General features: G+C 35.4%; 2 protein-coding genes across 2 annotated transcripts in view; one reads left to right on the top strand and one right to left on the bottom strand.

Annotated features, from left to right (window-relative positions):
• The window catches only part of CBG03789, a gene marked incomplete at both ends in the record, with an annotated part of 3,705 nt that extends 3,292 nt beyond the window's left edge, over window positions 1-413 (top strand). The window contains one exon of the mRNA XM_002639187.1: window positions 71-413. Within this exon, the coding sequence (XP_002639233.1) occupies window positions 71-413 (343 nt within the window). The remainder of the gene's footprint in view (window positions 1-70) is intronic.
• A 263-nt stretch (window positions 414-676) lies between these two features.
• Window positions 677-12,184, bottom strand: CBG03790 (the record flags this gene model as incomplete). The annotated part of the gene is made up of 13 exons (XM_002639188.1): window positions 677-810; window positions 894-968; window positions 1,795-1,910; window positions 2,005-2,130; window positions 2,442-3,131; window positions 3,482-3,663; window positions 3,714-3,779; window positions 4,147-4,207; window positions 4,483-4,739; window positions 4,788-5,486; window positions 5,530-5,787; window positions 6,097-6,246; window positions 12,077-12,184. The coding sequence occupies 13 exons, from the start codon at window positions 12,182-12,184 to the stop codon at window positions 677-679; spliced, it is 2,922 nt and encodes a 973-aa protein (XP_002639234.1).
• Between the last annotated feature and the right edge of the window lie 3,942 nt (window positions 12,185-16,126).

Genomic DNA, 16,126 nt, shown 5'->3' with positions numbered 1-16,126 from the left:
GGTTCATTTTGGGGGGCTATACTTGAATTGGGGTGGGGGCTATGTTTGAATTCAGCCAACTGTATTCCAGATATGTGAACGCCCATGCTACATCCACACCAAACGGGGACTCGGTAGAAACTGAAGCTGTTCGTAAAGTGTTTCCAAATCAAAATATAGCAGTTAGTAGTATCAAAGGACACATCGGACATCTTCTCGGAGCAGCTGGATCCGTTGAAGCTATCGCGACGATTTGCGCGATGAATGACAACGTTTTGCCGGGAAATCGAAATTTAGAAGAGAGTGAAGAAGACGAAGGACTGAATCTACTCAGGAACAATTCAAAATGGGTGGATGGGCATCCCAAAATTTCAATTTGCAACTCATTTGGATTTGGAGCCACTAATGCTAGTCTTATTTTGAAACAGTTTTAGGATTTTCTTTTTCATCTTTTCTGTTTATATTGCGATTGTATTCTGTACTAAATGACTGAACTTGTACTTGATCTTTTCATATGAGCACCACAAAAATGGACACAAAAATAAGAAAAAAAGAATATACACGAATTATCACAGATAAATTATGGTTAGCCGGAGAAAAAAAAATTTCAAGAAAAAGAGTGACTACAACAAGAGACACGATTTGATCGGAGGGGGAAATTACTATTAAAAAAAGTAAAACTAAAAAAACGGACTGTCTAGAAAGGAGTACTGTACTCTGCAATATGTTCAAAGAATTTGCGACGTTCGGATACTGGAACGTCAAGGGAACGACGAACGTCTTCTATGAGATGTTGGGGTACTTCGATTGGGTTACTGTGGAATCGAACATCTGAAATTTTGAAGGTTTTTGCATCTGGTTAATACAATGACTTGCTGATTTTTTTTCAAAAGTACTGTAATCCATCAACTCACCATGACGACGATTTCTTTTCTTCTGTTTTTCTCGACGAGCGCGCGAGACTGTCGTACCGGCTAACACTTCGGGGTCTGAAAATTATTCAATTTCAGATTTTTATTTTGTTTTAAAAATTTAATTGGTTGGTTGGTCAGCTATTCAAATCTTCATTCACAGCATTCAGAAAAGGGAAATATAGCGTTTTTCCAAAGAGAATCGAAGCCACCCGAAAACATCTTTCTAGCTATTATCACAGTCACAGAACAATGCAAATGCGCTCTTCCGCAATTTTGGACAGAGCGAATTTTCCAAAAAACGGCGACGAAACGAGATCCCGCAAATTCCGGGGGAAAAAAACCGGGGAAAAAATAGGGGAAAAAGTGGGCGGAGTCGGGGGCGGAGCCGAAAATGCAACCCTGGCACGGTTTTGCCGCACGGTTTTTCTGCATATTTGGACACGGTCATGAGTGGGCGGAGCCTAAATTGCAACCCTGGCACGGTTTTGCCGCACGGTTTTTCTCGACTCCGCCCACTTTCCCCGGTTTTTTTCCCCGATTTTTTTCCCCGGAGTTTGCGGGGTCTCGACGAAACAATCAAAACCGAAAGGGGAAATCAGAGAAAACAAATAAGTAAATTGAGCGAAAGGAAAAGGAAAAATTGAGTTATATAATGAGGTCATGCTGGGAAAAAAATAGAAAAGAAATGCAAAGAATGCCCCGCCCCCATTGCTCATTTTACTCACCGTGGCATCGAAATGCTACTACATGAACCTGGAATATTGGTGTGAGAACTTTTTGTGTGTTGAGAAGTGTCAACTTAATAATCAGTGAATTTTAAAAAGGGTAATTGTGATTTGAAATTATTATAAAACTCTGTCTTGAAGTGAGATGATTCTACAAATTCGAATTGTTAATTTACCTGTTCTCGACTGGCTCAGCTTCTCGTAATTGTTCATTTTTCGTTGTAAATCATGAATTTCTTTTGATTTTTTATCCACTTCCGATCGAAGTTTGTCATTTTCAATCGACAATTCTCTGAAAAAAGCAAAAAAGCATTAAAAGCGCAAAAAACAAGTTAGAAAAAGAAAAAAAAAGAAGTTGAGAACACAGTTAAGTATCGAAAACTTACACACTGGCTTCCTTTTCACTGATCAAATTGGCTAATTGCTCATCCAATTGGGAGTTTTCCAGACATTTCGCAGAGTAGAGAGCACACACATTTATTAATTCCTCTCTCATTTCATCGAAGATTTCACTGGAAAAAAAACAAGAAAGTGATAGGGAAAAATCGGGAAAAAATCAAGCTTTGAGATAAGGCCAAAGAGAAAACCGTAAACACTCTAATAGAAGACCACCATGTACCTGCAATTTGAGCTGAATTATCTCAATTTCTATAAGAGATATCAAAAATATGTAAACAGATAAAAAATTGGTGATATTATGGCAAACATTTCATCAGTTGACAAATTTTTCATATTTCTTACAGGAATTGAGATAATTGAGCTCAAAGTGTAAGTATAGGGTGGCCGTCTATTACGGAATTCTACAGTAATCTCATAAACGAACCTCTGTCTTCCAATATTGCTTCCTTCTCCATTTTTATTCTTCTCTGCAACATTCTTCAATTCTTCTTCATGTGCTCTTCTAACTGCTTCTAATGCCAATCTAGTTGCATGTTTCTCTTCCATCAGCCTCTCTTCATGTTCCTTTTTAACCACTTCCAACTCCTCATCAAACGTTTTTCGTTGCTCGGCGAGCATTTGAGAGAACGAAGTCTTCACAGAACTGATTGATTCGTCACTTCTAGTTGTAGCCATTACCAATTGCTCTTGTAACTTTTTCCTTCTTCCTTCTTCTCTTTCTGCTCTTTCTTTCAATACAGCGAGTCTTTGTTCGCATTGTGACTTAATTGAGTTAACTTCTGATGTGTGATTCCTTCGAATTTGTCGAATTGTCTCCTCGATTTCCTCGTCTGGCGTCTTCTCTCTCGGCTCTTTTTCCTGTTCTGTCATTGTCCAAGAATCAGAAAGATATGGAATTGTGACAGCAGAAGAGACTTTTTCAAAGAGTTCAGTTGTCTGACGGAGTACATCTTCAGTTTGTTCCAAACTCAAATCTACAGAAATTCGATCAAGAATGTTATCCAAAGAATCGAAAAGGTCGACTGCTCCAAGGAAAAGACTAGAACGAAGAAGAGATGAAAGTGCCGATAATTGAGTACGAAGGGTGGATAGGATGGCTCTTTGCAGGGTTAGACTGAAAAATTAAAACAATCAAATGAGTAGAAATTCGAGGCTGGAATTGGTTGGTCTTATATCTTTGATCAGAAATAATTTTCGAAACAATTACCGTATTTCCTCTAACAGAAGCTTACCCAAACCCTTAACTTTGAGCTCAGTTATTTCGATTCCTCTGCAAGATATCAAAAATTTGTCAACTAATAAATTAATTATGATAAAACCGCAATTGTTTTATATGTTGACAGGTTTTTGATATCCTTCACAGGAACCGAGATAATAGAGCTCAACGTTGACGGTTTGGGTCGGTTTCTATCAGAGTAAATACGGTAGATTCTTAGGATCCTAATTTTTGAAACTAAAACATACGTCTGAGTATTCTGGCTGATCTGTCGTCTCAATGTGTCAACTTCTTTCCTATATCTTTGAAGTTCATCTTCGGACGATTTCAAAGTGATTCTCAATTCTTTAATTTCTTGATTCACAGTTTCTCTCTTTCGTCTCGTCGAATCTTCCTTTGCCTCATGTAATTGAGATCGCAGATTTTCGACCTATAAGACAATCAAAAAGTTAAAAATAAATCTCAATTGATTTATTGTACCTGTTGCTCCAAAGATCTTAAACGGTTCTCGTCACTGGATATTCTGCTTGCAGTTCCAATATGTCTCTGTAATGGTTGTCCGATGAGTTCAAGGTTTCGAATGACACGATCGAATGCTTCATCATGAAGATTTGCATTTTTCATGACTTGATTTTAGGAATATATAAATTTTTAGAGAATTCGAGAGCCTATGGGAAATATAAAGTTTTCCCGAAACAATAAGGATGATGACAATTTGAAAGAAGGGGAAACGAAGAATAATACGGCGACGGGCGACGATGAGAATGCGAAACATGTGTGAAAACGAAGCGAAAGAAAAAAAGAGCATCTGCAGATGAGAAAATTCAGCTCAGAAAAAGACTAAAAGATACTCTTTGTTTTGAAAAAAATGCTGGCTCAGGGAATTTTCGAAAAAAAAGAGAAGAAAAATTACCTGAAGTTCTTCTCGGCTTGGTTTTTCTTGATGGGAAGCAGCGGATGAATTGGAGGCGTGTCTGCAAAATTTTTACACTACTAGAAAATATAACCATGAATATTAGAATTCGGAATTTCTCAGAATCTGAAAATCTAAAATTCTCAGATACGGAAAATTAGCTTTTTCTGAGATTTTGAGATTATGAGAACCTGAAAATATGAGATTGAAAGTTTGGAAACTAGAAAAAATCAGGAATTCTAAAAAATGTTTTAAAATCAAAAAGCCTGATTTTTTTTGGAAATTCGAAGTTTTAAGATTCCAAAAGACAAACCGAAAATTTTGGGAAGAACTCACCTTTGTCTCATATCCCCTCTCCTCTCTTTCACTCTCGCCACTGGACTTCTTCGAACCGACGGTGACAGACTCTCTCCTCTTCCTCTGCCACGTGGATCTGCACTTTCTGAAGTTCTACTTCCAACTCGACGACTTCTTCGTCTTCTGGCTGTATTCGTATTGTGTTCTTCCTCTTCTAACTCCGTCGAACTGTGCTCATCCATCATCGAATTCGAATGATGTGATTCTGGAGCCACGTAGGCAATGTGCTTCTTTTTCTGAAAGTAAAATAGTTAATTTCAGATGAGATGTTTGAGAAAACTGACCACCGGAAGCCCAAGAATATCAGAACTATCAGCCAAACTGTTGGCATCATTTGAAAATGTCTCAGTGAAAGTTGGAGATGGATGATGACGGTTTTGTTGGAGGGCAGAAACCCAAGAATCTCGAATTCCGGGTGTCATCGCAGAAAGAACGTATCGAGCACGTCGACACTTGATCTCGATTCCATAATTTCTGGCACTAGCTGATGGATAAACATTCTCACATTGGGACAAATCAACAGTAAGAAGAGGTGCAGTCGAATCTTCAGCCCAAACATCCTTATATAATTTCAACTGAAGTCCAGCCAAAACCACCCAATGTTTACACCAATCATTATCTGATTTCCCTCTCAACATTAACCATCCTTTTCGTAAAGTATGTACATTTAAAATATCGATATTCAATTTCTGTGTAGGAGTTGTTGTTGGAGTCGTTGGAGAAGTTGTAGTGCTGGTTGGTTCATCTCTTGGAGATGGAGAACAAGAATTCACTGGAACGTTTATGACAACGTTTGACGTGGCTGGAAGAGTTGCCACATCTTCTGATTCCTTCTTCTCATCTCGAACACTTCTTTGTTTCACACTTCGAACTGATCCTCTCAATTCTTTTCCCTCAATCATTCGATCGATTTCCAATCGTTCGACAGGGGAAGAGCATCTGGAGGATGCACAAGATGGCACGTCTTTCATTGTATCCTCACTCTGAAAAATCTCATTTTTGGCTCAATTTTAAAACTACTATAACCAACATTGGCAATTCATCGATACCCCTTCTCGGTGGTCGAATTGTGACGTTTTGAGAGTTTGCATACTTGCTCAATCCATTCTGCCACCATCGAATTTCTTCAGTTGTGTCTGCTTTGATATAGATTATTGATGGTTGATCTTCACGAGTTTTATTGAACGCCAAAAGGATCGAATGTGCGTTTCCAGTGATGGCATGGGCTTCACAGACACGGTAGCAGAGGGACATGTCAATGCTCAATTGGGGAAGGGTGTCCATCTTAATATTATTAAAATTGTAGGATTCAGAATATTTGAGACTATGTTATTCTAGACTTTTCGTGGAAGTGAATGAATATAATGAAAACAACTTTTTTTTCTTAAAATCTAGAAATCTTTAAAAGTCAGAAAAAGTCAGAATTTCAGAAATATATAAATTAAAAATTTCAGAAATTCAGAAGGTCAGAAATTCAAAAAACCAGAAATTCAGAAAATTGAAGTGTCGACAATTTGAAATTCAGAAAGTCTGAAATCCAGAAATTTAAAAATTCAAAAAGTCATTTAAGCATTTTGTAAATGTTCAACCTACACTGTTATCAATTGCATAGGTGAGATCTCCAGAATCAAAAAGTGTGAACCATCTCCTCTGCCATCGTTTCGCTGAATGGCTCTGCATTGAAAAGTCGAGATTTGGAGGAGCGACATACAGGAATCCACATGCCGTTACTTTTCGATTCATCTGAAAATTAAGTGAATTAGAGTAGGAAAATCTGGCTAATCCAAAGAATATATATGGATTGGGGATGTGTTGGATGGTCAATTGTTGTCGCAAGTGTTTTCGGGAATCATCCACACACAGATGAAAAGAAGCCGTAACAGAAAAATAGTGGAAGAAGAACTAGTTTTGATGTTCGTGTAGGTCTCTTCGTTCATCGTTTTATTATATATCAAAAAGCGAGGAAAAGAGAAAAAGAGCGATTGGAATATATAGAGAAAACTTTTATTATACGGATATATATGAATCGGCGCTTCTGTACAAAGATTATTATTATTATGTGGATGATGATGATGATGATGATGGAATAGCTTAGGTACTAAAAAAAGGAAAAGGAATTGTGAATGAATTAGGAAGAGACTTTATGGTGATTAATTGACGAATACTTTTAATACTTTTCGGAGAGTTGTTTTCTGAGAAAAAAAAACTATTTTCTAAACTGTACAATAATCTTTTTTTTCTAAATCACCGTATCTCCTCTAAGATAAGTCCATCTTCGGATCCTTTGATAGATAGCATAAATCTGTCAATTGATAAATTATTAATCATAATGTCACCAATATCATATCAGTTGAAAGTTTCCCGATATCTTTTGAAGGAACCGAGAAAATTGATTTTCAAGTGCAAGTATAGGGTGGGCTTCTTTTTAGGCAAATACGGTATCTTGGTTTCTGGTTAAAGAAATTATCTGAAAAGGTGTAAAATGACAAAACAGTATCTGTTCGCCAAAAATAGTATAGGTAGTTTTTGTTTGATCTGCTTAAAATGTAACAAAAAGATTTTCATTTTTAAGTTTCAGAGTACCCTGAACTGCATTACTGTATTATATTTTCTCTAATAGAAGCCTACCCGAATCGTTTACTTTGAGCTCAATCATCTCGATTCCTGTGTAAGATTGCAAAATTTCGTTAACGGATAAAATATTGGTGATATTATGATTAACAATTCATCAGTTGACAATTTTTTAATATCTTTCACAGGAATCGAGATAATTGTGCTCAACTTTTGGGTGGGCTTCTGAGGAAATACAGTGGTTTTGCTCAAAACTAGAAGATCAGCAATCTCTTAGAATACATTTTTTTCTTTTCAATTTAGATTTAAATATTGTTCATGTGGCTTCTATATTTTTTTGAAAATATTCGCATCCTATGCATTGTATTTTTAAAAAGTTGGAACCCTTTGCAGAAAGCTTAAAGTCGTATTCAAGTTCGAAGACTGGAATAAAATTTTCCACCAAAAAAACGGGAAATTTTTTTAAAAATCAAAACTATGGTGTAACTTCTAAACTGAATAAAGTTAACATTTCGAGCATGTAAATTTTCCATATTTTCCGCTTCCATTCTCACCTTTTCATTTCGTCGTTCTCTCCCCTTTTTCTATGGTCAAAACAAACAAATTCTTGGATTTTCATGGTGGAAGAAGAAGAATTCAGAGAAAGAAAGTGATAGACAAACAAACATTTTTATTTGGGTGGTGGTGGAAAAAGAGAAACAGAATCACTATTCATTTGAATGGGATAGATAGGCCACACGACGGAAATTCGAAATTCAGAGTACAGGAGAGAGAGAGAGAGAGAGAGAGAGAGAGAAAGAAGAAAGAAAGAATAAAATAGGATTAGTTTCTTTTGTTTTTTATTTAAATTCAGACTCTAGCGGAAAAAGAAGACCCAGAGACGGTTTTTCATGTTTACCGCAAAAGGAAAACACAGTGGTCAGTCGTTTGGAAAAGAAAAAAAACAGGAAAAGGGAGGAAGAGATGGTCAATTCTTCCGGTACAGTACACAGACAGACTAGACTCAGAAACAAGGATTTTTTCGTTGTCTACAAAAAAATTATTGAATCAAGATTTCCGAAGCTTTGCCTGGTTTTGATATACAGAGTTTGAAAAATTCATTCTGAAACAGGAAGTCTAAAAATTTGAAAAAATCTATTAAAAAGGATAATTCTTGTTCCAGATGATTCTCAGTGCCAAATTTCAATTTTTGGGTCGATTTTAATAAATTTTTTTTTCACCAAATTTCGACATTTTCAGTTCAAAAAATGTGCATTGGCTATATGAAAGTAGCAACATCACCGATCGAAAAATACAAATCAAAAACTAAAATGTTTCCGAACGACTTTTAAAGCAGTATTTGTAAAACAGGGAACCATATAGTACGGTCTATATTGAAATTATTTCAATCTTTCGGACAAGTTTTCAGGTTCAAGTCGAATCGGTTCAGAACAAAAAGACACTAGAACATTCAGATTTAAAAATAGAAAAAAACAAAGTTGTAGCTAGTAATTTTGCAGAAAATAGGAAGTAAGAGGTGTCCGTCCGTCGTGTTCTTCTCTATTTTCGTCACTTCTTTTGTCATTCATTACCTACATCTAGACAGCGATGGAAAACACAGAGAGAATAGAGAAAAATTGGGCGGTTCTGAACGTCGAAAACAAGAGAAAAGTAGAGGGAGGATGAAGTGAAAAAGCAGGTCATTCCAAATGGAAGAAAGTGAACGAATGAAACGATATCCGAGAAAGTAGAAGATGCGCGTTCGAAATGGACTTGACCAGAATCTTCTATTGGATTCTAGCGGGAGAGTGTAATCAAATGATAATGATAAGAAGAAGAAGAAGAAGACGTGGGAAGAAGAAGAAGCGTGATTTGAGATGAAGGAGGAAGATGAAGGAGAAGAAAAAGGACATCAGAATCATAACAAAATGAAAGAAGTGGACGACGACGGGATTAGAGTGGAAATGATGGGGACGTTTTATGAATCGAAAAAGAGTTTTTGGCAGTAGTATAGTTGACCGAAGTTAATTCCACATGAAGGGTTACCAACCCTGGACTTGGAATACAACGAGTAGTCAAGCAGAAATGGGAGAATTTTCTGAATCGTAGATTTTCTCCCAAATTTTTAACATCTGAAATTTATTATAGTAAATATTTCAAAACTTCAAAATTCCAAGAACCCAAAACCTGTAGATTTTTGGAATGCTGGATTAAAATAACCTGACATTTGGGGACATTAGACTTTGGGAGGAAATAATAAATTCTGGAATCTGGAAATCTTGAAATCAGACAAAATATAGAGAAATTAATTATGAAATAAAATTGAAATTTTGAAAATAAAATTGAATTCTGAGTTTTGAAAAGTAGAAAAATGGAATTTTTTTTAAAAGCAAGAAGAACGTTTTTCGAAAATTTCAGCAAATTGAAACTTTTAAAGAAAAAACTTGAAGATTTCAGTTTCCCGATGACAAAAATCCTCTCAAAAAATGCCAAGAACGCGAGAGGCATTCTAAAAAAACGACTAGTGGGATTTTTGAAGTGTTCTTGAATTTGAGCTAATTTATCCGGAGGGGGGGTCATACTATTCAAGAAGTAAAATGAGAAGAATAAGAAGATGTACAAGTGGTGTATTCTGAAAAGAAAAAGAAGAAGAAGCGAAAGAGTAAAGAGAGAAAAGAGTATGACTGCTGAATAAATAAACAAGGGTGGATGAAAAAGGAGAAGAGGAAATGGAAGAAGAAGAAGGAAAAGGAGAGAATCAATGCTTTCTGGCTGAATGTCCATCCCAAAAAGTGCGCAGTTTTATGAATGGAAATAGTATTGAAGATGGAGAGAGACTAGATAGTGAAATAAAAGTATAATTGCTCGGAGAAAAGGAACGTCTTCTTTTTTGTTCATTTTATTTTCGGTATAACACAGAAAAGAAAGATACGAAGGAATGAAATGGGCCGAATAGGTGGGATCCGATCGAAGAGGATCGAAGAGGAATTGATGCAAAACGAATTGGAAAAAAAAGAGGAGGAAGAAGAAGAGATAGTCAAGTGGAACCGATTGGTGGAACTAAACCATACGAACTACAAGATGTTTAGAGGTATCCGTTCATGGCTTTTTGAGAAAGTTGAGCTTGAAACTTGTTTTCAATCATTGGAACCATTTTAAAAACAGTATTCAGCAGAAACATGTATCTTTCATGTTCAACTTTTCAAAATAGTATTCGAACCGTCTCAATTTTTCTACGAGTACCGTACAAACTTTAATACAATGCCACCCAACTTTGAGCCAACACATCTCGGTTCCTGTACAAGATATCAAAAAGTAACAACTGAAAAAATATTTCAGTTATCATGATAAAGATTTTGTTAATTTCTTTCCCAGGAGCCGAGATATGTGGGCTCAAAGTTGACGGATTGTGCATCATTCTATTAAGATTTCGCTTCATTCTATCAATTCGAACGATTTGCAAGAATTGGTACCAAAAAAAAGTTTTGAGAAGAATACTTTTTTTTGAAAAAAATCCGAAGGCAAATTGAAATTTGTGAAAGTTTCAAAATAGTGAATTTTCGAAAATAATAAAAAACGAAAATCAAATGCTAGTCTAGCCATAAAATTTGCACCATTCGGGCGCCATTTCGATTATTCATAGTTTTGCATTGGTTTCCGGTTTTTTATCGATGAAAATTTGAAATTTTTTCTTAGAAATTTTGTACAACAAGAGGAGCATCACAACATTTTCATTGAGAATTTTCCTCACATGGTAACCATTCCTTGCCCCAAAATTTTGAAGTAAAATTTAAAAAAATGTCAAGTTTTGGCTCTAGAAGGAAAAAAAAACAGAAAATGAAGAAGCAATTGGTAACTGATATCTTCTTTCCTTTGTCCTTCAATGCAAAATTGTTCTGTTATCAATATAAAAAAGTTAGAACGAGAGATAAATGAAAAATGAGAGAATTAGAGAATAAGAAAAAGTGTGCGCCCTCAGTTTTCATACTTTTTATTTCTGGTAGAACTGATTTGCTTCAACAGATCAACAAACAATATAGAAATGTATACATGACCTATAAAAACAGTATTCTAAATGGGAGAGGAAAATAAGTAAACAAATAGGAGAGGGCGGAATTGGGAGGGTAGAAAATAAATCGTAAGACCTGTAATAGAAGAGCCCCATACCAGGGATGTTCGGAATGAAATTCCGACCGGAATACTTCCGAAAAAAAATCCGGAATGAAATTCCGGTCGGAATATTTCAGAAAGATATTTTTCGGAATGAAATTCCGACCGGAATTTCTCCGAAGCATTTTTCGGAATTAGAAATTTTTTAACTACGGTATGCCAATAAAAATTTGCTTCCAGATCTTGAACAGAATTAATTTTCGAGATTTGTTTGCATTGTCTAAATATTTCTGTCAATTATCTAAAGATTTTGACGTTTTTGGGATGGATAAATGAAAATTCCGCTTCGAATTTCGAAAAATTCCGAAACTTCCGAAGTTCCGAAATACCATATTTTTCGAAATCAGAAAATTCCGAATTTCCGACATTCCGAAAAATTCCGAGAAGGCCATTCCGAACATCCCTGCCCCATACTGTCAAGTCTCAGCTAATTTATCCCGGTTTTTGTGAAAAATATCAAAAAGTGGCCAACTGAAAAAAACATTTTTGATATTTTAATAAACATTTTGTCAGTTGATAACTTTTTCATTTCTTGGACCGGAACCGAAAAAAGTTGGCTCAAAGTTAAAAGTTAAGAGCCCTTCTATTAGAGGTTTACTAGTACTAATGCAATTTAGAAAAAAATGAAAACGAAGATTCTTAAGCGCGCTATTTCAAAAAAGACTATTGAGAAATCAAGAATTTCTAAATACAATTCCAAAAACTTCTTGAGATCTCGATTACCCGTTTCTGACTTGCCCCCATCCCTTTGATCTTGCCACTATCTCTCTAATGAATTTGATCATAAATAGTAGATTTTCTCTTTAAAGTATTTTTTCAGATTTTCAAAGCAATATATTTTCAGATAAATTACCTTGGCATTCTCGATGGATTCCGACGAGTGATTCTGTTTGGATTTATAGCAAATTTTGCATTTTCCATTGTTGAAAATATTCGCTTCAAATCGTTTACAATCGTTCATGATTCCTTATTTTCTGTCATGGATGTGGTTCTGAAAATGGAGAAAAATGAGAATTTCAGAAAAAAATTTGACTGAAACGGAACGAAAAAGAGGGAGAGGAGGTGTGGGAAAATAAAATATGAAAGATGGTGGTGGAGTGTTTGAAAAGTTACGATGGTTTATACAAGTTCTTTGGAACACTACGAGAGATGGCAATATATAGCTTTTCGTTCTCTTTTATAACCTCCATTTTCTGACCGCAATTTAGTGTTCAATTGGTTCCTATGCGTCCACGAGAGCCGTTTCACTCTCACTCCGCTTCACTATTCTATGACGAAAGATTTACGAGCCACTTTTACTTTTTTTATTGAGGAAAGAAGACAAAGATGAAGGGAAGAAGTACCTAACTGACCAGGTGGACTGCTGTAGTTTTCTTAGATTTGTTACGATTTGAAAAATAAGTTTGACTAACGGAAATAGGTGTCATATTTGATCGAATGGAAACCTCTTTTGGTGCACCATAAGCTCAATTATCTCGGTTTCTTTAAAAACTGTTCAACTAATAAATTATTTATCATAAAATAATCAATATTTTATCAGTTAACAGACTTTTCATATGAGCTCAACTTTTTTTATTAGAGCCAGCTTTTATTAGAGCAAGTACGATATGTGGTATTGAATAAACCCGACAATTTCAAAACCAAATGATTTACTATAAAACCTGTAATAGAAGGTCCCCCACACTAACAAGTTTGAGCCAGTTTATCTTGGCTCTTGTGCAAGGTTTGACAGGAGCATAGATATATTGGCTCATAGTTTAAGATTTCCTTCTATTACAGTGTCTACGGTATCTTCTTTTTGAAGTTACCGTATCAAGATATCGTAATCGTAGTTACAAGATAAATGTGAAACTAAAATTCAGAATAAAACATTGATTCGACGAACTTCGTCTAACAAGAGAATTCAAGAATGTTCTTGGGTTCAAATTAAAAATGGACTGTCCACCGAACCACTTCTTCTTCTAATCAAATGGCCACTTTCTCAATCGAATAACCGAAAAAAAAGAGACGGAAAACTGATGCAACGGTACTCTAAAAAAGGAGATCGACAAAAAAAAAATAAATTCGTTTAGAAGAAATAAATGATAAGAAAACGGTTGAAAAATAGGAAAATCGGAAACCGGAGAGGAAGAAAAAAACTAACAAAAAACTAATCAGTTTTTTTAGAAAAAAAAACCGTTTTCTTTTGTTTTTTTTTTCAAACAATAGAAAGAAAACAGGGCTTGGCTTTTTTATTGCCGATTCATAAAAACTGTGTTTCTCTGTTTTCTTATAAGGAACAGAGAAAACGACGGGGGATGGAAGGAGTTAAAGAAGAAGAAGGACCGCCGAAACAATTTGAGAGATAAGAGTGATAAGAGGAGATAGAGAGACGTAGAGTTTTTTGAAAGACGTTCTCGGTAAAAGCAGGAGGACGAAAAGGAATATGAAGAAGAGAAGAAGAAGAAACAACGGAAAGGAGGAAATGAGAGAAAATGTACTTGAGGACCAATTGGTGATTGGAAATAAAAGTGTCATGTGAGAAATAAAAAATAATTAAACTTCAGAAATTGACAATATACTTTAAACTATCTTTGGAAGATGCTCAAATCCTTTTGGAAATCCGAAAACGGGATGAGTCACAATCAGGAAAAAAAAAACTATGAAAACGGGATGAGTCACAATCAGGAATCAGTAATTTGGAAGGGAACCAAAACCTAGTGAATAGAAATTTAGAGAAATCGGATAAGGTTCAGGGTTTGAAAAGAAAATTCTAAATTTTTACAACATGAAAACGGAAATTTTGAAAAATTCCGATCTAATTTAAATCAGTGTCTTAGGCTGAGTTAATTTTAATGCTCTAGTCGGTTGTGCTGGTCCCTATAATTTTTTTTTCGGTCCTTTGATTTTTCTTTGGTCGTTAGAATTTTTGACCCCTTGAAAGTTTTAAAAGAGTATCAAAAATCCAAAAAAAAATCGAAAAATGTGATAATTTTATTTAACTTAGATGTTCCCAAAAAAGAAATCAGGAATCTCAGAAATTAAAAAAAATCACAATTTTGGAAATATCCGAATTTAAATGGAGCTGCTTGGAATTGAAAATACAACAGAAAAGCTTAGAAAATGAGATTTTTGATTTTTTTTTTTGAATTTCTGCTATTCCTAGAAGTTCCAACTAACTTCTGCGGACCGAAATTACCGACTGGAGCCAATTTTAATTATTTAGAAATTAATAATAATGCGAGATGCTCTAAACTATGTGTTCTCTTCCTATACGAACAATAGAAATTAACACCTACACATGCGATAATTCTTGACGGATTCTGGTAGATGTGGTTGTTTTACGGCCACCCCGAATACACAATGAAACTGATAAATTATGTGTGTTCAATGGAAAAGTGACGAAAAGAACAAGAGGAAATGGTTTGCATGAAAGCAGAAAAAAAGGAAGAGAGAGAGAGAGAGAGAGAGAGAGAGAGAGAGAGAGAGAAATATAATTATAGACCGTTTTTCTGTCCCATCCGCTTATTCTCAGTGTGACTTATTCTTCTACAGTAGTCGTTTTCTTTTTGAAGCGAAAGTGTGAAACAAGAAATTAGATACGAGAAAGTGACATATAAATCCAGAAGAAGAGGAGGAAATAGTAACAAGTTGTGTGAACAAGGAAGAAAAGCGAACGGAGAGGAAGCTAGAGATAATTAGGGAGTAAGAGAGTGACAGAGAGAAATATAACAGTTGACCCTCCGGGAAGATAACATCTGTGGATATGAAGAATACCTGGAGGCAATAAGAAGATACATTGTAAGAAATGGGAAAATGAATGGGGGACGGGAAGGATTTTGACATAAAGAATAAGAAGGAACAGATGTTTTTGATTTGAGCTTAATTGGAAAACATTGGAATAACATTAATGATGGATGCATTATGGTACGAATGTCTCTAAAAGTTGCCCTGTTTCATAATGAGATGGGCATTCAAAGCTATATTGTCATATATTTGAATATTGGACTCGGAACCTTTTGAGGAATCTCGAAAAAACGATCTTCAAGTTTTCAGAACTAAACTCTTGATTTTGGAATATATCTCTGAAAGTTCCAGACTCCAAAAAATTTCCAGTGAATACTATACTTGCAACGGGCCGGGCCGGGTTATTTTTAAAATTTTCAGGGCCCGGCCCAGCCCGTCTCGGCCCGGATTTTCAGAAAAAAAAATTTGGGGTCAATAAAAAAAAATGGAAAATGGGATTCACAGCGATTTTTCCGGAACGTATTAAAAAAGAATTTTCCGCGCTTTTTTTACTTTAGGTCGCAAAATTCGCTGTGTAGCGACTCAGTAATTCATTTTTCAGCATGCGCGTCGATACTCAGCGCGCTTAACTACAGTATTCGCGTTAGAGCGCATTTACTTTAGAAAATTCACAGTGACGGTTTTTCTGTCAAGTAAACAACCTTTGAAAGATAATAGTGTCCATAGACAAATTTTTCACAAAAAAATTGAAATTTTCTCTGAAATTTCAAAAAAAAATTCCAATTTGAGGAACCCGGGCCCGCCGGGCCGGGCCGAAGAGTCACGGGCCCGGGCCCTGATTTTGCAAGTATGATAAATACTTTACATACATTATACATTTCACGCTCTCCCACAGAACATTTCCGAACTGCAAATTAATTTTTGATCTACAGAAAAAAGTTTGACGCGATCACAATTGCAGGTCTAAAACCATAATTTCAGAATTTTTTATCTGATTTTGTGGAGTTCCAAGATGATTCAAATGATTCTTAAAAAATTAATTAGTGGTTATAGATTCATGTATGGTCGTTTTCCGGAAGAAAAAATTTCAAAAATGGTCATTTTTGAAAGTTTTTTACAGAAAAAATCCATCTCCTCTTTCAGTTTTTGACATTTCTAGGAGTTCTATAGCTCAAAA

Source organism: Caenorhabditis briggsae (assembly GCF_000004555.2).
Source record: "Caenorhabditis briggsae complete genome, chrI, whole genome shotgun sequence".
Lineage (NCBI taxonomy): Eukaryota > Metazoa > Nematoda > Chromadorea > Rhabditida > Rhabditidae > Caenorhabditis > Caenorhabditis briggsae.
The sequence above is the reverse complement of the archived record's forward strand: the minus strand, read 5'-3'. Positions and strand labels throughout refer to the sequence as shown.